This window comes from Osmerus eperlanus, chromosome 5, assembly GCF_963692335.1.
Source record: "Osmerus eperlanus chromosome 5, fOsmEpe2.1, whole genome shotgun sequence".
NCBI lineage: Eukaryota > Metazoa > Chordata > Actinopteri > Osmeriformes > Osmeridae > Osmerus > Osmerus eperlanus.
The window spans coordinates 5,021,816-5,044,745 of NC_085022.1; the positions used below are offsets into that span (position 1 = coordinate 5,021,816).

The 22,930-nt window shown below is 38.1% G+C and overlaps 1 protein-coding gene across 1 annotated transcript; it reads right to left on the reverse strand.

Moving 5' to 3' along the window:
• Positions 1-483: 483 nt before the first annotated feature.
• Positions 484-22,576, reverse strand: kitlga (kit ligand a). The gene is made up of 10 exons (XM_062461355.1): positions 22,338-22,576; positions 8,507-8,614; positions 6,858-6,914; positions 6,580-6,732; positions 6,185-6,380; positions 5,300-5,344; positions 4,638-4,741; positions 4,278-4,387; positions 3,997-4,050; positions 484-3,904 (listed from the first exon to the last, which is right to left on the reverse strand). The coding sequence occupies exons 1-9, from the start codon at positions 22,350-22,352 to the stop codon at positions 4,020-4,022; spliced, it is 819 nt and encodes a 272-aa protein (XP_062317339.1). The 5' UTR covers positions 22,353-22,576; the 3' UTR covers positions 484-3,904; positions 3,997-4,019.
• Between the last annotated feature and the right edge of the window lie 354 nt (positions 22,577-22,930).

Here is a 22,930-nt window from a genome sequence, read left to right on the forward strand (position 1 = left end):
CCCGGCATGCACAGCGGGTGAAGCCGGTTTCCATCCACACAGAGATTTGAGTCCATGATCAAATAGAGCTCTAATACAATGATACATCACAAGATTGGGCTCATTTGAGATTTCCTCTAGATTTCCCTTGTCCCCAGCTATGGGAACAACTATAGAAAATCAATTATGTATTATATTGATCCACCTGGATGAAAAGAGTTACTGCAGTTGGATAGGTGCTTTTCCACATAGATGTGTTGAACTATGATAATCGTGATATGATGTATACAGGGTAATTATTAAAAGCCAAAAGTGGGTTTTACATTGCGAGGCATGCAGACATATTTGTGAAAAAAATTGTAATTGTAAAGGTTTTACAAATTTTGTTTAGCAATTCACTAATGATATCAATTATATTATGAGGCAGAAAAGTGATGATTTGATTTTATCGTACACTACACTGTATGATTTAGTGGTCCAAAAGATAAAATCTTTAACCAACAGTTGGATAAGTGTACTTTATTAATATCTCATATATATGTTTGTTTACATGTATACAAAAATACAGAATACAGTAGAGTGTCGCCCAGCTTTCAACTGTGTCATATATATGTGTTCTTTTTGGCACCCAGATTAATTTCCTGCCAAAAGCCTTTGGGTTTCCCTTGTAAATGCATGGGACACATAACATCTAGAGCTCCAAAGCACCGTTCAGTTCATTTCACTGTCAAAAAGCCCAACAACACATACAAGAACTTATATGGTAACAGTACTTTATGGAAATTGCTTTCTGAGCACAACAGCTTAGTCACAGAATAAATTACACGCATCTGGCTGTGTGTTCCTGGGCTCTTACAAAGACAGGAAGGATGCCATCATATTTGTCTTCACAGTTTAAAACCTGTTCCAGCTTGTGGTATTCATTCAAACATTTTAGAAAATGCAACACTGCTGAAGTTAGCTAGCTGACATTACCTTATAGTCAGTTTATTGTGGTCATTCTTGATGTTTTGTACACGATGATGATGATGTCTAGCTAAACATTTGGTTCTTGAGCACAAAATGTTTAAACACCTATGGCCTATTTTACCAAAAGCTTGATGACATCTAAACTTTCATTTGCATTAATTTTGCTCCACAGCACATACAGTATAAAGTGATTTATTTGAAGGAAGGTTTCTTTCTTTCAGCTTTAACAGAACAAAACAACACTCAACCATACCAAGCATCTTCCGCTATTCACGCTGAAACAGACTTCTCACATTTGCTCAGAACTAACGTATATGAACACCAATGTGGTATTATTAACATAGACTCCATTTTGCAAGATAAATATAACTTCTAATAAAAAAGGCCCATATACGCTTAATCAGACAGAGGTTTACCAATGGAACGGTTTCCTAAGAATGACAATGGTTAAAACATTGCATGCAGACAGGGAACTCAATGCAACTTAAGGTGTAATTTCAGTTTGGAGCGACTTCTTTTGAATAGCATTGCTTTAAATTAGTAGGGTAAACAGTTTGGAGGATTAAGTGAATTTTCATGTAATAGAAATATTATTATTGTTTTAAAATACTTATGATCCTGCATACATAATGTTGGGCTCATTTACTGTACTGTACTGTTATTCAGTAAAGGTGGAGGGTTAACACACAAGACCATAAAAGTCACATGGAATTTTACGGTTTATAGTAGATGATAGATGCTGAGAGTAATCAATATTCTGACAGAATTTTACAATAAACTTAAACAAATACAGGTCTAAACTAAACAACTACAGATTGAACAGAAGTAATTGATTTTTGAAAGACGGGGTCATGATCAAGTCTGATTGTCTTATTTGTTTGGTGATGGTTAATAATTCACTACAAGCAGGTCCAATGACCCTCATGCTCAAGTTCAAACAGCATAATCATTGTTTCACCTGTTCATAGTGGAATTAACAACATAATTCTGAACAAGGCACAAAACCAAGATCTGGCAAGCTGGTAAGAACACCAAAAGGTACATGTAAGAGAGAAAACGCAAATTACAACTATAGCAAATAGATGGTCAAGTTGAACAAAAAAAGGAGGCTCAGTAAAGACTGTCCCATCATGGGTTGGGTATTATTCATTTTATCTCAAATAGTGACTAAATGGTGTCAAATGCTGCAATATCTTCTATTTTTATCAGTGAATGGGTACAAATGGTACAACTTCAAATGATCACCTCCACAGTAAACTGTGAAAAGGAAATTGCAAAAATCAAAGTGTCACTCTGTCATAACAGATATCATTTTTGGTTATGGCTGATAATCAAAACAATTCTATATTCTAGGTTAGGGTATGTGTGGTGTAAGACTTTATAGAGTGGAATTTTCGATTTTTTATTTGTGAAATAAGTAATAACAATGTTAACCATAATCTACATCATCATTTGTTTATAAATATGTACAGATTGTTGTGCTGTAGGAAAATTATTAATATTTGACAATATCAAATGTTAAGACATTTCGGTTGGTTAGGGGGACGCTTTAACCAATAATGTATAAAAAAAAATTGAAAACAGTTTAATACATGCAGGGAAATTTATTTAACAACCATCTATGTGTCGTACTCTAATTCATTTTTACTATTATATAAAATATTTATTTGTATTGTATTGTAGCTGTGTACATGCAACATACAAAATATACCTCATAGATGAATAAGCAGTACAGAAGTACCTCTAAGCAGATGAGTGAAATTTGCTGATACAACTGGTCAGTATCTAGAATTATGATGTAGTGGATCACTTGGGAAATATCTGTTTGCGCATCAGACAATTAACCCAGAGTTTTCAGATTATCAGATTTTTATAGAAATAAGCCTGGATATCAAAACTCTGATCTTCCAGTCTTATCAACATGGATAACTGTTATTGCCTAAGGTTTGTTAGTCAAAGCAGTACATGCTGTATACACTGTTGTTTATCTCCATGCACATTATCCACTCAAATGCCATCAATGATCAAATAATCAAACGTGAACATGTACTGTATGTCACTTGCAAGTGAAACTGTCAAATGTGATACAAGCACACTATGGTTGTCTTGGATGAGAACACAATTTGTACATGCTTACAGTATGTACAATTGCAACAAAAAGTAAATCCTAACGGGTGTCTTATTTGTCCTTGAGATGCACCCTTATGGTCCTTTTCCTGTCCATGTACTATAGTGTGTTACATCATATGGATTTTTGTCAGGTGTGTAATCAACAGCAGCAAAACGATGCTGTTAGCATTCAGAGTAAATAAATAAATTAATCATACAACCTCGTCAGCACAGCGCCCATAATAAAATAGAGGATTCAGTTTGAGGAGTTCAAAAATGTTTCTTTTCTTGTAGTCCAGTAGAAACCAAGATTGAAGTGGTAGATTAAGTCACTGAAAATGGTCAAAGTAAGGGTGACTAGAGGTAGGCATTTACACTTTAGTCCTTAAATTGAAAGAAATGTCAGTTTTCCACTCTGTTCTTGAGAACCCGGTGCCAGATCCACATGACCACATAGCATGACCACGAAACCTTTTGGATCAATCTTCCTGCAGAGTTGTGTCAATGCAGCAGATGTTGAAGTCCTTGTGACAGTGCCAGTCTCAAGATGTTTTCATTAGGTGGACCAGAATCCTCATTTCGCTTCACATCCATGAAATCTGGCAGTGGTTGAAGTCAAGTTGATGGTAAGAAAGAAAAGCTTATCCAGAACCAAGGTGGAGTGATGTGCAGTAACTGTACATATTTCCTTGCAGGTCTAAGCAATGTCATCCACTAGTTTAGGAAGGTAAAGACAGGTTTCTAGACAGGACGCGTAACATAGGCCGTTCATCAGATAGATTAAATTAAGTTGTCAGTTTTATGGTTGTGTTGTTTTCTTGCTCTTCAATAGAATTCCTTTTGACACCTAGAGCGGGGGGAAGGGGACAATTTTGTAATTCGAGTTAAACATGTCCATATTGTGCAGTGGTTAACTCAAAAACAAAATGGGAAACTCACCAATTTCCAACAAAGTTTAACAGTTACACGGTCTCAATGACGGTCAATCTGTTTCTGTAATGCATTAAAGGAAAAATACACTTAAACTTTAAAGTGCATGAAACACCACATTATTATGAAAATACATATATACGATAGTTGTTCATTCATATTCCTAATTACCTATCTTCGTTTATTTAAAATATATTTTGAGCTTTGTCTAGTACTGTTTAGGGATCTTGTTTAAATTCTATTCTTAAACTGAAATGAAGAGGAAAGGTGGCCAGATTTATAAACCCTACCTTTCAGAGCTTTCATCGGTTAGTTGGTGGGAGTTCCCTTCCGTCCCTGTGAATAAGACTCCTTCTCCGGAGTTCTGACCTGGTGAATCATCATTCCTCCTAGCTTTGACCTGAAACTCCCCCACACGAAATGACAATTAGTTAAAATCAAAGAAGCACCAACATTAAGATTTTAAGTAACTATCATACTGCAGACATCCAGAAAAGTGTGTATTAAGAACACTTAGAATAGAGTAAGACTCAATGGTACAAATGGTACCAATGCTACAAATGGTAAATCTACAAGCAAAGAATTGTAGACATACAATACAATTTCTCAATAACTGTAAGTTGCCAACAGTCCTTCACAGATTGCCTCACCTTCCACACTAAAAGAAACACAATGGCAGCGATTGGAATGAGCAGTAGTAGCGACAGTAGACTTTGTTCCACACCTTCAGGCAAGAACCTCAGTGGCTCATTCCCTATGAGGATTCCAAGGTGAATTAATGTTAGGTTATTTCTGGGTTACTTCTGGGTTTCCAATGAAATTGATTTAAAAGACGTAACTCTTGGATGGACACCTTGGCAGGAAAGCACTATGAACCTCTTTCACTATACATTTTATTATTAGAAACATCTGAGATCTGACTACTTTACAAAGGAATTGTCTTGACTTCAAGAGGAAACAGATCCTCACAGAATTTGTGCTTTTCACACATTTATTTTTAAAGAATTACCCAAGGCTGACTTGATCACAATAAATAAATTACACCATATTCTATCACTCTTTATAACAAACTGTATATATTACTGTGTGTCAAGTGAGCTCAACTGTCTCAAGTGAAGTCAACTGTCACTAGTAGGTTTTATCAGGAAAATCCTGTTGGCCTACTTTTAAACTAAATGGGCAAATGCATCTAACTTTAGCTCCAATAGTGTCTTTCTGATAAGTCATATCCACAAGGATCGTTCATCTTACTTATTAAGACAACTTCATTTACAGGATTTACGTAGTAACCTACATTAGAAAACGAACTTACATGATTTACAGTTTGGTGTTGAGTCATCACAGTCTGCGATCTTGACTGAAGACAAACGGGAGGAAAAAAGGAAGGTACAGTGTTAATACTCATTATAAAAAACGTCATTGTCGGACACTAAAAAGTCTCTTTGCTGACACCTTTTCTTTTCCTCAGACAAAAGATCTAAACTATCCTCTCTAGAAATGAAAGACCAAGCGCTTGGGAAGATCTGAAGATTGCTCTGTAATCAACACGAACACAAGTGGGGTTTCAGTCCTTTTCTTCTTTTCATCTAGTCCACCTGGGGACAACTTCCCTTGGTCCTGTGACCTAGCAACAAGGAACACCACAATGGACCTACCAATCACCTGGTACATTTTCTTTTCTCCTAAAGTTCTTGAAAGAAAGGCATTTGCTGTGTAAAACCAAAAAGACAACCTTAAACACCACAAGAGATATAGCCTGCAAATTATCTGGTCATGAAAGAAATAACTTTCGAGATCCAATCAAGCCTAGGAAAAACAAGATAAGTACATGTTTATTGCAGACTGTAGCCATATGGGTATGATAACAGGAAATAGTAACAGGGGTCAGAGGGCTGAGCAGTTAGGGAGTCGGGCTATTAATCAGAAGGTTGTTGGTTCGATTCCCGGCCGTGCCAAATGACGTTGTGTCCTTGGGCAAGGCACTTCACCCTACTTGCCTTGGGGAGAATGTCCATGTACTTACTGTAAGTCGCTCTGGATAAGAGCGTCTGCTAAATGTAAATAGTAGACCACTAAATGAGTCTGCAGTGTCAACAGTGACAACAATCTTAGAGTAGTGTGAATCATAATAAGGTGTACAGAGTAAACTTGAATAATTTATTAGCAGCCTTGTTTCTCAAGCTGATCAGATATTGACCTGTTGAGTATTTTGTTGTTGTTGTTGTTGTGGTCGTTGTTATTGTGGGACAGGAAGGTGGCTCGCAGTCTGTCAAATCTCTCCTTGATTCTTCTTGACTTGCTGTTTTGAGGAAATCTTCCACCAATTCAAAGTAACGCCCTGTCTGCCATCTTTCCTTTCTGTAGTGGCACTCAAAATCTAACATCAAAGCCTCCTGTAAAGACAAGAACATTGCGGGTGGAAAAATTGAAGCTGGGTAGACTTTCGAGGTGTTGCAAGCATTTTCTTGGGCATTGATCTGGCTACTGTATAGATCATGTTTATTGTGATTGTTAGAACTTGTTACCGGAATGTACTAAATGTATTAAATTACAATGAGTTTGAAGAGCCAACAGATTTATGCAACAACTTACCAAAGGCCTCATCTTAAACCGAATGTCTTGCAGCATTTGGATGAAGATGCTAATATCATATTTGTTAGATGATATATTTCCAAACTTAAGTGACAATTCTATTAAACTTTCCTCCAAGTAGAAGATATTTAGCTTCACCCAACACATTCCACTCTAAAAGAAAGAAAGAAGGAAATTAGATATGCATATGTTAGTGACTCAACAAAAAATCTGAAAAATAATATTATATTACTTTCAAAAATGTTTTGTGAAGCTTACAAAAAGAAAACTTTTCTTACTTCTTCTTTTGGAATGTAATGCACAGGAATCTTGTAATCTTTAGGAATATTTTGTTTCTGTTAAAAGGGGAAAATACAGAAAATGAAGCACAGTGAAATAATTATTAGTGGATATACAGTAGCAATCCAAAGCAACCACATTAACCTTTTTTTCATACAAAAGGACAACTGAATGTTACTACAGAATTCCATTTATGCTTGCATAGGATGTCTTGATCCATTATCAGAACCAGATGGAACCTAGCACAGTTGTAAATCTTTGTAAGCTTTAATGAAATGAATAAACAAATAGCAAATAAAAAATAATCATCTCATAAATGTACCAATAAAGAGGGAAAATACTAGTAAAAAATATGCACATATTACACCATAGATCTCAGGTTTAATGAGTCCTTCAAGTAGGTAATGCATTTTGTGAGGGCTGAGAACACATCCTGAATTATACTGTAGTATCAAATGATGTCTTAAAATGCTATAATACCTTATAACATTATAGGATGACCTTTTCTTAATTAGGGCGTCAATACTAGGCTGTAAACAACACATTACAAAAAATATTGGGTCCACATTTGTAGTACAAGGCTTGAAAACAGGTCTGGCCCGTTATGTCCAAGTTTGATGAGCAAAAGCTTGTCAGTCTACTAAAAGCCTTCACAAATCTTGTACCATGAAAATTACCCAGAACTCAAGTATTCAAACAGGTGGTCCAGCAATATAATATATTTAAGAGGCCACTGCACACCAAGCTTAGCTGGCAAATGAAAGATCTGGACTATCATCCAAGTACTTGTATGAAAAATCACTAGATAGTGGTAAAGCACTACTGGTTTGACTAATGGTTGTGTATATCTCCCTGTTACTTTAGTTCTCAGAATATGAGCACAGTCGAGATCTAACCTATATTGGTAGATGGCACTGTAATGCACAAGTATAGAACGGGACTAAACTGTGTTCATCTTAAACCTAATTCCAAACTAGTGTACTCATTTTGGAATTGACAAAAAAAACAAGCACCTGTGCCTCATTTCAACCCCACAACTGCACTTTACAAATTACATTCACACACAAGGTATAAACTGAGAGTAAAACTTGTGAATATTATGCAACAATTACAAACATATGAACCAAAAATGATGTAAAACTACAGCACAACTTACATTTTAAACTTTTGTGAATTTGGATCAGATACAAAGACAATGTTTTTTGACAGGGCTTGATATCTGAAAACAAGTCAATAGTCGAAACAGAAACAAAATGCAGTGTGTGACTGAAGACATCTGGCTTCACAAGACACCTAATTTATCCCTATGGTTTCCAGTCTATGTTGTCCTGACAATGGCAGCCATTTCATAAAGTCTATGAAATATATGCAATCCATTCTAGTGTCATTATGTATCTGTGTTGTGATGAATTCCCATCAAACGTGTTCCATGTTTTCTTGATCGACTTCAGTCTGTAATTTTGTAATGAATGTACCAGACTTGATTCTTAAGCCTTAGGGTTTTACATCCTTTTGACCCAAGAAAGTACCCGAGAATTGCATTCCTTTCTACAAACAATTGCTCAACAACAAAGAACCAATGAAGACAGCACTATAGCTTGAAATCCTTTATCAACACAGTTTTGTTAAATAAGTGGAAATGCCTTACTAATTGTGAAAGTTTGGTGATGTCATCTGTCACAGGGTTTACAAATTCACTTGAGTAAACTCCAAGCGTGATGCAGAGCAATAAATGGACACAGACGTGTATCCAAATCTGAAAAACACAAACACAAAGTGGTAAGCAATCACACAATCTACGACAATATATCAAGCTAAAAAACAACAATCTGGACCTAAATCTGGACCGTCTTTTTGGAGATGGTGTTCTCACAAGTAAAGCAATCTCTACTCCTATTGAAAATACCTTGGCATTTATTTTGTTATGGCCCAGTACAAAGTTGCAGCCTCTGGTCAAGCTCTTGTTCACAGTCATTTAATAACAGCCCATGTTTAAAAACATTTATTTTTTATGAGGCTTGAGCTAATGCCTGCTCGAACCACACCATTCTTCTTAGGCTTTTGTCACTCCATTTCCCAACCATCATGATTCTGCTGGTTTGAGCATGTTGTAAGCAACAGACACCGTTCCTTTTGCCTGAGATTAGGCACTGATCCAAACAAAAAACATAGCAGATTAGGTTGGAGAGTGTTCTTTTGAGTTAGAAACCTGGAGGGGATTTTTGGTAAAAGTTCACAGATTGGAGTATGCAAGACGAGAGCTGAGCTATGTCTTCTGAGCGTTGATGGACTGTTTTTGTTTTAGTTTATGTCAAGGAGTTCAACTGATTTGTAATATTCCTTTTTAATCTGCCATCTTTATCATCATACTGCAGCTGGGAAACAAATAGCCAACAATGGAAGAGAGGCTAAGGGGAATGCAACTAAAGTTTAGGGTTGATGAAGTGTAATTAAATTCCTCTTAAATAAGAGGAATATATGGGATGGATGTAAATGGAGAGGTGGTGGGGGGAGGTGACGTACAAGATTTGACTACAACCTAGTGTTTGCTTTCTCTATGCAGCTCTCAATCTTTGGAAATAAAAGTGACAACAAAAATATTTATGAAATGTTTACATTCGAGAAGAAAGTTGACCCAAGAAAAATAACAAAGGTCTAAAATATCGGAGATATACATATAACATTTTGGCTATGCAAATCTTTGAGCAAGCAATGGTAAATACAAAACTGTTAGTTGAGAATTTCAGTAGCTTTTCAGTGTTATGGTGACACTGTGGCTGAAAGGTACTGAGATTGCATTCATACTTAGTACCTTTACTTGGTCTACAATGGTTATTTGTCAATGTATTGATGAAGAAATTAATGATAACATATTTATAGCTTATAATAGCTTAATTTATATATCTATAAATTTGAGTGTGAAAGAATTGTTGTGTTAATTTGGGCCTCTAAGGAATTGTGCCTAATAGTCTACAACCAATTAATTGAAATTGAGCGCATTTTTGGAGGTATCCCGATCAACCATCCAACCTGGATGCTTCTCCTTCTTGTTTTAAAGTAGAAGGAGTAGAAAGAACTGCCTCTCAGGTCACTGCTGACCTTGTGATGCGGTCTCTATCCATCCTATTTTGATGCCTTTTGGGCAGAAGTCATTGCTTACATACACTGCATACTTTGTCAGGATACGTGCTGCATCCATCCTGCGTACTTGGTGTGAAATATATTATGGCCGTAATACTGACGCCATAGGCAACTTTGTGCGTTGGAACAGTGACTACCAGAGCATTCACATGCAGCAGCTGGGCACTTTGACTTTCTGCAAATTCCTTGGGTGATGACTATCTACGTGGGTGTTGAAAAAGTATGATTCTAATCGGACGTGCAGCTATATATTTACGTACTTTAGCTATCACCGTAATGGTTTGCATTGTCTGTTTCATAAGAAGCACATGAAAAAGTGGGAATTGCTAATAATTGCTATTGCTTGTCCACTGCAGCGACGCGATGCGAGCGACGCGATGTTTTCCATTCATTTTCAATGGAGCCAGGCGAATCGCTTGCGTGGTGCATTGTGGGTAGCGACGCGACGCGACAGGGTTGAGATTTTCTCAACTTTATGCAAATGAGGAGCGATTTTCGCTAGCGATGGCCAATCGGAGTGTTTTCTTGTTTCTCGTAACGTAGCAACCATAGTAAACATTTCTAGCTTTCTAGGTTTCAAGATGGAGGAGAAACTAATCGTTTGTGTGGCTGCTTACCCAGTCCTGTACAATACATAGCTGTATTTGTACAGAGATGTTAATAATAAAAAAACGATGCATGGCGCAAGGTTTCCGAAGTTGTTGGTGCTTGTACTTTCTAATTCAGTCTAGTGACATTACGTAACTTCGTTCTGTAGTAACTAGCTAGCTAGCTAGCCCGGCTGGAACTCACTATCGTATCGACAGATTAGCAGAGACTGAGGAATATAGTAAAAACGTTATTTACACATGTCAACGTGTATGTCTATTAAGCAGTTTTGTATTTTGTATACAAGTTGTATTTTGATCGATGTTGCAACTACGTAACCCCAAGTCATGCACACTTGGCCATGAGAACTACAACAGTGATTTTAGAGAACTACATTCTACATTCATCTGTTTGAAACGCCCTTGAGCGTGGTGAACTGTGGGAAGGCGAGCGATGGCAAGCGATTCGCGTCGCTGCAGTGGACACGCACTGTACGCCTGGGACACCCCGGGTGCGAAGCGCCCGGAAGCGTCCGGAAGCGTCACGATCGGCTACGACTGGCTCAAGGATGTTCACACCAGACGCGCATTTCTCCGCGCTGTTCACCAAGCCTTTCAGGTAGGCTACTCTCCCTTTTCACATGTACGCTGACATGGTACATAAACATGGCATAGGCTATAATTAGGAAACGTGTTATTCCAACAGCATCCCAGCATTGATTCCTCTCTACGTTGTCCTTGTAAAAATCCCTGTGCTTTTCAACTTTGAGAAATAATTTGATGTCGTCCATCCACTTAACGTGTATCTATGGGTCTGTAGATTGGTTAACGCACCCCAGCTCACTATAAAGGTTAACATTTCAAAAATTCAAAAACATTTACGTGCCTCAGCGCTCAATTCAGACGCTTCGTGCCTTGCTGCCCCTGGGCTCCCACAACCCCGGATTTAATTGCTATTGATGGGAACTCGCCATACAGCCGGAACCAGTGGCGATTTTGGACTATTTTTAGGGGTGCTCAAGTTAACACACAAAACACTCAGAGACTGCAGGTATGGCTGTTCTGATATCTGCAATTGATTTAGCTAGTATTGCTGTTGTTGCTAAATTCAGTACATTCGAGGGGGCGGAGCTTCAGCTCCTTCAGGGACACGCCCCGCCAGTCTCAAGCGGAGAAGACTGCTGTTTTTCTCACAATTTGAAAGCCTAATTTAACATACTTGTTTGTGTTTTTTTTCATTCGAATTTGGATGGGTAGTAAACTACACATTCTTCTGTGGTGTAATGAACTTAAAACTCATTTTCAATTCCACATTACAGGATCTTTAATATCCAGTGTTGCTATGCACCTTTAACGTTGGTAGTCTGCCAGTAAAACCAAAGAAGAAGAAGTAGGTAATTAATTTCATGGTGCAGATTAAGAACACAAGTCACATTCTCATTGGGGGCTGAGCCCCCCTAAAGGTCTGATGCTAGAATCACCCCTGGCCGGAACCCCAAGTATATGCGACGACACAGGATAATATTATGTCACTGTCACAAATTGCTGGCTCGGGGGTGTGTTGACTGGTGTTTGTCAATCAACTCAAAATGTTTGTGTTGCACACATGATGTTACTTAATCTAAATTAGCTAGACAGTAGCATGTGACAATTAAACCAGAGAGATTTGCTTGCATCTCACAGAAAGTGTATGGAGGCGGAATGGGCTGCCAGGGGATCTGCGAATAGTGGGGCTTCGCAGCACAGAGACCGGGCCCCAAAACGCTAGTCTGGATTATTGATCTGATCTAAGGGCACAATATGTTGCATTTAAATGCACATTACTTCTCTAGGTATAGGCGAAATGTACCCTTCTGTGTACTTTGCACTTGCAAGTGTCTGCTTTGAATAAATAGGCTTTAAAACAGTGCAGTAAAGGTGCTATATGACCCATTTTCCCACCATTCCACTGAATGATAATTTTGTCTTGAATGGTAGAGTAACACAAATACACGCGTAAGAGAGACTACCAGTGGCAGTAGACTGGCCCAATGTCTTACAATTTTTGCCGTCCATTTTAAAGCTGGTGTAGGCAAGTTTTGCGAAGCTAGCTATTTTAGCTTCTATTCCAAACTATTCAAGCCATAATATCCCACCACCTCCCTTCAAAGCCATTCCCACAAAACACATGAACGCGCTTCCTGACTACAGAACTGCCGGGAGACAACAGGAATTTATTGATTGACTCAATGTTTTGTCTGTTTATTACAGTCCTGCGACACCCACAGATGTCGGATTGATTTCATATTACCGTCAAACCTTTAGATGTATAGGTTGCTATCAAGGTGTGAAGTTTATTTCGACAAATATGACAAAAAGTGCTTCTCAACAACATTGCTGAACCATCTCGAAGTTGCACCCAAGCCCCCACCCCCATCTCCTCAGATTGAAACAAATGGATCTGGGAGGTATTGCATTTCCGTATTGGCACCCATTTTTTTCTGGTGGTTTTATTCTATTAACATCAGTCGAAATATCCCAAACTATCTTCTCCTGTACATTTTTTTCCTGGCTCAAAATACTAGCTTTTTTAAAGATTTCTTGCTGAATTTTGCTGAGTTTAAAACAAATCCGGAATGGAAAGACTAGCACCCTACTTTTAGCTTACTGTTAAGACGGCAGAGACCTGTCATGAAGCCTGGAGGACAGCGAGCCACTACTGCACAGGACAAGATGAGCCAGATTTTCAACATGACGCAGACCGTCTCTTGTATTCTTTTATCCTCAATGCGCCCCAAAGCACTTCCAACAGGTCGCCATCATTACAAAACTTGTTCTACTTTATAATAGGTCTATCAGCGCACCTCAGCACCCACAACTAGTTTTTTCCGCATTTTTAAGGATACATTTACACAGAGTTTGATACATTTGGCTCCTGGTGAGACCTTTTTAAAAACCCATTTAATTTGCTGCCCTGTTCCTCCACTGTACACAAACTTGGCACGACTTCATGTTCTAGCCTTAAAATCAAACTTGGCTCTAATTGGGGGAAAGTTCAAACAGGTCACTTGAGGGTTCAGTCCCAACATACTCCATGTGAGACAAATACAAATTCTCCAAAGGACAGCCATGGTTTATAATTCTCTGGTGTATTTTCAGAAGCATTTGATTTGTCAGTGTCAGTTAACATAAACTTCTGTAAATACTGTAATAAAGTAGGGCAGAAGGCCTAACAATGTAACGAAGTAGCAGTACTCTGACATCTGGTCTTGGTTATATTAAAAGTACAAAGCGTTATGGTCTGGATTAAGATTTATGCTGATTGAGAATAGGATATTTTCCTACACACAATGTTTTACTGATATTGTATCACCACCACTGATGATTGTGAAGGTAATTTATGCTGGCACTCTTATCATTCAGTCACAATTCACGCATTATCATCAGTCTTTACACTGTAATTACAGGCATTGGTGTAAATCCCTGGGGGGATGGGGGTGAAACAACCTCCCCAATCATAGGCAAAATACAATATGTCCCCCTCCCAATATACATTACAATCTAGGTAATGTGTTACATCTCAACCTTTGGTGTCCCCCCTCAAAAATTACTCTTGAGAAAATGTCATGTATTTGGCCCCCTCAAAGTATATATGAGATTTTCTTGATTACAGGCATTATAAAATTATCTTCAAGAGTATCAGGAATTTATCAGACTTCAGTATGATAAGAAACAACATCATGCAAAATGACCCCATCCCTTACAACCCCCCCACCCCTCATCAACACACATTCCAAATATGGATCCATCAAATTGCAAGTGAATTATATATAAACACTCTTAATTTAGTTTTTTGATGGTCCAAAAAAACTTGGGCTTTACAAACAAGACTGACAGCCAGACAAGACAGTTGACTGATTCACAGATATTTCCTATTATTTGGTAGCAACTCCAACTTTTTTTCTCAAACTAAACAATATCTATTGAATTTCAGTCTAAAGATAAAAACATATACTGTAAGCTCCTTTTGGAAACCCTGAAAACATCTAAAGTAGTGGTTTTCAAGATTACTGAAGGTAAAAAACAAACTTTGTATAGCAAACTGCCCCTGGTATAAAATAATTCCTTTTTAGGAGCGGTCTGCCCACAACACACTTTGCTATCCTAGTAATTCCCTGCAGCACTTTCAACATTGTTACAGGAGTGGACAGTACATGGTCATTTGGAACTAGTGTATCTTATGGTTAAATCATCACCTGGAAAATTGCAATCCCTTGCAGTCAGAGTGAGCACCAAACCTACAGGAGCAACTCAAAAGTAAAAAAAAGAATTCTAATGTCAATGTTAGTGTTGTAGAAACTGAGCTCAATCCTCCCATTCATGCAGAGAGTAAACAAACATACACACTCATGCATGTATGCATAACACACTATCAATGACACAGTAAACAGCCTTAGAATTTATGACTGTTGACAAATAGTACATTTTATGATGGCCACAGACAGGGTCAAATGATCAGAGCAATCAGCACAGCAGGAGATGAGGGACGGGTGATGGGAGCCACGTGGAGAGTTGTGTGTCCTGGCTCTTTATGAGACAGGATCATGACCCCTGAAATCAGAGGAGCAGCAGGAGACTACTGGCTACAACATGTCTGGCCAGATGCCAGTCAAGCATGGTTCATATCCTCTTCAACTATCAAACATTTGTCTTCCAGGGTTCTCCCTAACCCCAACCACGATGCTGAGATAAAGAATTAAAAAATGAAATGTTTCACTACTCAGTTAAAGTCTTGCTCCACAGGGAGGATGTTAGTCATATTGGTACCGCTTTACCCTACGTTTACATCAGTGTCCATAACTGTACATTCTAATACCTGTTCTGACATTGTAATTACTTGGTAACAGCTATTTGATCACATGGCATTACGGTTTATTAATTGAAAGATGGAGTTTGCCACTTAGAAAAAAGTGTTTTGTGAAATGTAGTGACACTAGTGTGCAGTACGTGAATCCTTCACAGAACCTGATAATGTACTAAATAGTGTACACAAATCAGCAATATGTGACTTTGTTTAAAAAGCGTAATGCTTCACTTGCCCCCTTGACAAAGAGTCAAAGGGGGAACAAAACAATTGTCTGAAGTTAAACATCGCTGTAAAGGTAACTTGGGTCTGCAGAGACAAATGTTGGGTTACTGCATGTCCACCCATTCTCCCCGAACCACTGTCCTTGCTTGCCAAAACATTTACATTTCGATGTCTAAGATATCAGCCCACTTGTTTTCCGTGTAAGTTCCCACTGGGACATTTAAGTATGATAGGGTAAATCAATAACATGTACATGATCCCACATCAGCACTTGTTGGCTAGTGCATAATCAAGAGTGATTATAATAACTGTTTTGACTATTTCGCAACTGCTAGGCTGCATATGTATGAATGTTTTCCTATGACTTATGAAACATTACAAGTGCAGAGAGATTTATTAACATTCTTATCATAGGGCTTCAATTTATATCTAAGGTATTTGGCAGTCACTTTTGAAAAGGTCATTCAAACATTTCTGAGTGCACAAAAAGATCATAAAAGGCTTTGATCTCTGCATACAGTCTCATTGACATCCATGGTGTTTCTCTAGTGTTCCATATTCTGTTGCTAGCTGCAACCCACATTACAGTGAACAAGAGGTGCAATCGATATAAAACCCTTTCCACAGATGGCAGTGGGAGTATATTAAATTAATGACTATGTGTCTATAAAATGGAGATTTCAATCCCACACAGAAAAACATTGGAAAATATGTGTATGTTCACTGACTAGAGGCTCCTAATTTTGACTGAAATGTCAGCAGGGTGCAATATACCAAGCCGGATTTCATCAAATCCTTCTTGCAACATTTAACAGAACATAAATAACATCACACATACATAATTAATTACAGTGCTGTTGCGTTGCGTAACATTATTCAAAATTGTTATTGGGGTGTGTTCCCTACAGTGAATTTGATTGACCAACTAGCTGTGTGTGCCCATAAACTGGAGTTCAAAGATTGATTATGTTCTGGAGCAACAATCATAGAGAATCAAGGCTTTAAGGTCATGATATTTTGTGTCCAGAGCCACAGTAGGGTGGGCTAAATCAAGTTGTGGACTGACATGAAAGTAGGTAGGTACACTATCCAGGGTACTAAAAGCCCTCTTGTCCCTCTTTGTTTGGTACATTACAGCTCTCTAGATCTGTGGGGGCCGCACTTCCTGATGATGATTATCCATGTCTGATTCTCAACAGGCACTTTGAACCCAGGGCATCATTAACATAAACAGGCTCTCCAGATACCCAGGCCTGTACCCTCTCCACCACATAATCTCATTACACAAAAACACAAGGCCCTTTGCATAACATTAGTGTCACATGCCTGCCATCCGGCCATGTTTTTTTCTATTGGCAAGCATACCTTGTTCCCAATTTGTTTGCAGAAATCATTTCTGTGCCAGCACAGCAACAGCTTTGATCCATAAAGCTCACTGTAAGGGACTCTTAATTCCAGACTAATTCCAGATTCATGCAACATGGAAACAGCCAAAGGACATAAGGTCTATGACCAAAGTTGGGTCTGTTCATTGCTCACTGTAAGGAATAAAAAAAACTAAAAACATGATAACTCCTCTACTATTTTGAGTGGACTTATACAGTTGTTACTCTCATGACAGGAGAAGATTAGGGTTTGTCAAAACACTTCTGAATTAGATGAGGTGAAGGCATGACAGGAAAAAGCTCAAGAGCATCCTTTCTGACCTGAGGCATGGGAGCGTGATGGATTACACCGCAAGGCAGTGAGCGACTGGTGCCCTCTTCAAATGTGTATAAATCCAATTTGCATTGACAAATAGCATTGAGTCTGCCTGACTCGTTCAGGTGCACTTACAAAAGCTTGGACTAAACACAATCAACTTAAAACGTGTAACACAGGAAAAGCTACACTACTTTATACTTCACTGGAGTACTAAACCCAGGGTGTCAGTTGTGTTCAGTGTGTTTTTACAATCTCAGCATTTTGCTGTCAATGCAAACAGTGCTGTCAAACCGACAGCAGAGGAATTAAGGAGTGTTAGATAGTACTTTGAGCTCTCCAGTTGTTTCAGTCATTGGCTTTTACCATTCACAATAAACTTGACGTTACAGGTTGATGGCAAGGTATAGAATGTTATAGGTGTAGGTGTTTAAATCAGGTAAAACCGTTTTAAGTCGTTTTCTTCTTAAAACAACTGTGGGTAATCCTTCTAGATCTTGTCAGCTCCTCTTGGGAGGAAAAATGAAATGGTTTACGCTTTTCAGGGATATCTGATATGGCTACTGACTACAGTGATGACAGGATGAATGAATGCTTCAATGGCAGGGTGGAGACAGGCTTCTTTAACTTCAGACCACAGCCACAATGCTTGAAGATTTTCTCATCTCTCCTTCAACATAATGAAGTAAGGTGTTAAATAACTTGAACCTCAATGTCATGTTACTAGGAGTAATAAAGAAGACTGGTTGTCATTTAAGTCAAGATACAGATGGTTATTTAACATAGATGATTGATAAATCATATAAAAGTGCTCTGATGAAAGATGTAGTTGTGCTTAGTGGTGGTGTTTGTAGAAGAAATGGTTGTGAAACTGGAGTCATGATAAAACTTGTTTTATTGTCCAAATATCAGTTTGAGATTGTGTACACTGAGCTCTACATTGTGAAACATCTTATGCATGTGATTCTTGTTGTTTTAAGCATTTAAAAAGGTGGTTGAAGGATGTGGTCTTGTCAGGATCAGTATCGTTTGTGGAGTGATGGAGTCAAATGAGGTTACACAGCATGCTTATTAGGTAACTAATGCTTCATATGTCATAACTCACTGCAAAACTTAGGACTGAATAACATTTTTTATATTTCATTATTCAGATTCTGGAAAATATAAATGTGTTTATTAATTATGTTTTTCATATTTTACAAATGGATTAATGACAACCACCAGCATGACTTTAAAAACTAATATCACTAACTCACAAGGTAATGAAGTACTTCTCACCAGATAAGTAAAACTGTGACCACATTTGTTTCCTTCAAAAATATGTGCCATTGTTAGCACTTCCACAGCTATTTGCAAACGGAATAAATACTTTACATGGCAAACCTTCACATTCCCATGAAACCTAACAAAGGATTTCACAGAGTTTGCCAAAATAAGAGAACCCTTTCGCAACTAATACAAAATAGCCCTTGTCGCTTCATTTGCCCATATATCATGCTGTTTAGTTTCTGTACACTAGTCAAAATCTGTATTATTTGTATGACTTAGTTCCCATCTCTCCAAAGTGTCATGCCACTATCTTCTGACACCCCCTTAGAGCAGATGATGACATGAAAACCAATCCTTATTCTGACAGCAACTTTTCTCTGCCTCATATGACTTAATATGTCATCCTCTTGGGACAAACCCTTCCTTTGCATTCCATTTTTGTTAAATTTTCCTTTAAATTAAAGCAGGAAAATACAATTCTGTACACAAGTGATCTCAAGATCTTATGTATTCTGCTATAACGTGTTATTGGCCACATGCCTCACAGAATAGGTTTTCCGTCTGTTCATGGTCATACATATGTCAAATAAATTTGACAGACATGCGTATTTACAGACAAATGTGTGGAATGACCTAAATGAGCGTTTACAGTCATGCAGAGAGGGAAATGTATGCTGCTCGCCTCACTAGATACCCTACTTTGTTGTTCACAATCCCACATTTTTATGAGCTGGGCCAAAATAAGTTTCAGTTCAATAATTTTAATCAGTATTTCACAAGAATCACAAATGAGTTGAAGGCAAATTACTTGTGCCATTATGCAGAATATAAATCTCTGAACATGACCACGATCCATCAGTGCTGATGCACTGCTTAAGTACAGCAACCTCTGAAGCTTTGCAGTCATAATAATTCATTTGTGACTTCTTCATTGACAATTGAGAGGAGTGTACAAATAATTGCAGGACTTCCTTATCTGTTCTTCAACATCTGTAAACTAGGCCTTTCTGTAACTTAAAACTTTCAGACTAATTAACATGCTCCCATGGTCCAGCTCATTGCAACATTTCTTTCCCCACTGTGCTATGCACTCATGCAGTATCAAAGGGTATACCCTGACAGATAAATCTGCTTAAATGTATGTGGTTTTTCAGTTGATAGGTATTTATTTAAATGTCCTTCCTCAACTTGTTTGTTTAAAATCACAGAATAGATAGGAGAAAGTAGCACAAAATCAAGTATGGATTATGGATGTATTATATCATGAAAATAGGTCATAGTGTTATCAAATGTTCTCTGAAATAGTTTTCATGGAACTACTGTCTAAGAGGTATGTTCAGGAATCCGGTCAGATTATTTTGCCAATTTCTACACTCCGTTTATTTACTAGTATTAGACGAAAGAGAAAGCAATAAAAAGTCATACCAAATCAAAGTGAAGAAAGCAATAAAAAGTAATACCAAATCAAAGTGAAGCGACTGAGCTCAGAATTACTTATACACTTGGTGTCAGCTAAATAAACATTTGTTTATTCTTGTCTGTACTGCACTTGTCGGTCCTGCACTTCAATTCAGTCTTGTTTGACAAATGTAGCTACTCTTTGCTGTTGTAATCATCTTCCTGTGATCTACAGCACTGGTTTACGCTGACACACAAGCCATAGCCATAACTGCCCACTAGCGTAAGATGAGACAAGAGCAGCTAAGTATACCTTACTGCTACATTGTGATAAACTGCCACTATAGAAGATCTTAGGATAATAAAATACCAAGATAAAAGACGGCACTGAATTGAAGCACTAGCATTACATGTCTACTTTACAATAGCTTTAATTGACCAAAGTGTACAAACATTTCTTTAAAAGGTATATCTCTTTGAATTTATTATTTTAGTGAAAAGAACCCACACCCTCAACTAGCATTCCTAAACATGTGGACACTGGGGCCACAGCATTCCACTTGCCTTGCGTGCACATCTCTGCTGGACTGTACACTTTCTCCCTCCCTCCTTCTTTCTCTGTGAAAGGTTTTGTGGCCTGCTTGTGACACTTCCCAGACATTAGATGCTTAACCTTACAGAGTTGTGGCCTCTAAATCAACAATTATTTAATGACCGTGCAAAAATATGTCACACCTAATTCTATCCCAGGCTTTAGATTAGCCTCTGGTCGCTACCTGACCGAAAGGGCGTGTAGATGCGGGAAAAAGCTAAACTCACATAAATCTCACTCATTTTATAGTAATAGGCTAATTTATAGCCTAGTAGACTCCCTACACTAGACCACTATATCTCTCTAAATGTGCTTTGCTCTCCCCACAGGAAGAATCATAAAGCAGGTATATGAACACTTGTCAATGTGCGACCCCTCAGTGCACCGGTGTCTCTAGACGTCCCCAGAGGCATGGCCTTTTGAAAAAGCCAGAGAGATACTGCTTTTCCATCAAGCTGTTAAGAAGGGGCAGTGGATGAGGAGCAATAAAGGGGTAAACTGATATACCCTGTCTTATTGTTGACTTGGTGCATTGATGACTGAGGCATTGAGGACCTCTGAGACAATAGTCTTGAGTATGCCTTTCAGCATACCGAAAAAGCCAGTGATATTTTGAAGGTTTCACTGAATCAGTAAAAGAACAAGGATGGGGTAAATGAGTCATCTCTGTGGGGTTGCTCATCTGCTGAAGCATTTCGTTCATCATCGCTTTTGATAAAGCTGTGACATTTGGCAGTGTATAGCGGACCAATCTAATGACTATTATTGTATATATTATGCATTATTTAATATTGTTACCATTTTACCATGATGAATACACAATTTACATAACTGGAATTGTGGCATAATGTTCCTCCCAGTTAATAAAAATAAAATACAAACACACAATTAATTCTTCCCATATGTGGCACAAAATCAGGTGATCAGAGGATTGGGTCAAATATGCTGACAGGGTCAATGATATGTTTTACTGGAGCAAGAGAGTATAAGAGAGACCCCTGTTTTTAATTAGTCTGGATGTCTTGACTTAGCCTACCTGTATCACCGATAAGCGGGTGATCTGTCTCGTTCTGTAGTGGTGTTTGAAGCCAACGTAAAGAATTCATGGAACTCTAATTGTAACCGACAGCTGATTTAGACTGACCTTGATATGCAATGTATTTTTTTTAAATAATTGTAATGATTTGGGGGGGGTAATCAACTGCTTACATTTAAGTTTCAGTCTATTTCATTTGATTAAACCGCTTAAGCAAATAAACTAAGTGAACACAACGGGGAATAAGCATCGGGGAATACACTGTTATGCAAAATAAAATACCTCAACAAAACATTTATATCCTGGAAACAGATGAGGAGAAAATTACTTCCAAATTAACTAACTAATGTCATAGGCGGGCAATGGTTTTGTTGGTGCCCTCCCATTTGTGCGATCCTGATATGTTACCCACGCGTTTGAGAATTGATATTAGCTACTGTCACTCAACATGTAAATGGTGTATAAGTGGTGTATTTATACACGTAAGTGGTGTAAAATGTAATAAGGTTTGGTCAATAACGTGTTGTTCCATGTTTTTTGTTGTTGTTATTGTTGTTTTTAGTGCATTTAGCTTGGGCTACTGATTCAAGCTCATGCTTAAATGAAAATCTTTGTAGATTTGCCATATAACTCATAATTAATCACCAGGCAATCATGTTTATAAATGTGCAGTCTGTGTTCACTTACTTTTGACTTCTTCATATGGAACGAGAGGAGTAAATCCAATGTATGCGAAACCCTATTTTATCTTACTTCTGCGGGGAGGAAAGGGGTTTTCACCATCCCGCGTGCACATATCCAATGCTCGAGTCAAAAATATCCAGGTAGGAATAAAAGCTTAAACCTTAGCACTGTTGTGATAATACGTATCCAAATACACGGCATGCCGGACGCACGGAACTGTGAACTGTGAAACCCTGGTAAGATTGAGATGTATCCCGGACAACCCTTTTATGCAAAGCCTTGTAAGTGCCGCCCACTTTATTCCGACGCTCTATTAGCCTACTGAAGGCACATTTATCAGCCGCGTACCTATTTCCTGTGTTTCAGCCACTTTAAAACAGTATGTAAAAACACTGAATGATCGGGTTTAAGATAGATGCTATATGCTCACTTGACACAAGAATGACATGATACTCAATGTTGTGATTGAAAGTGCCTCGCTTTCTATTCTGAACGCCGAGGGAAAGGGCGTGTGGAGGGGATTACACCGAAACTGTCGGTAGCATATCAGTTTAACTATAGGCTACCCTACCAATAAAACAATTTTGTGAAAGAAT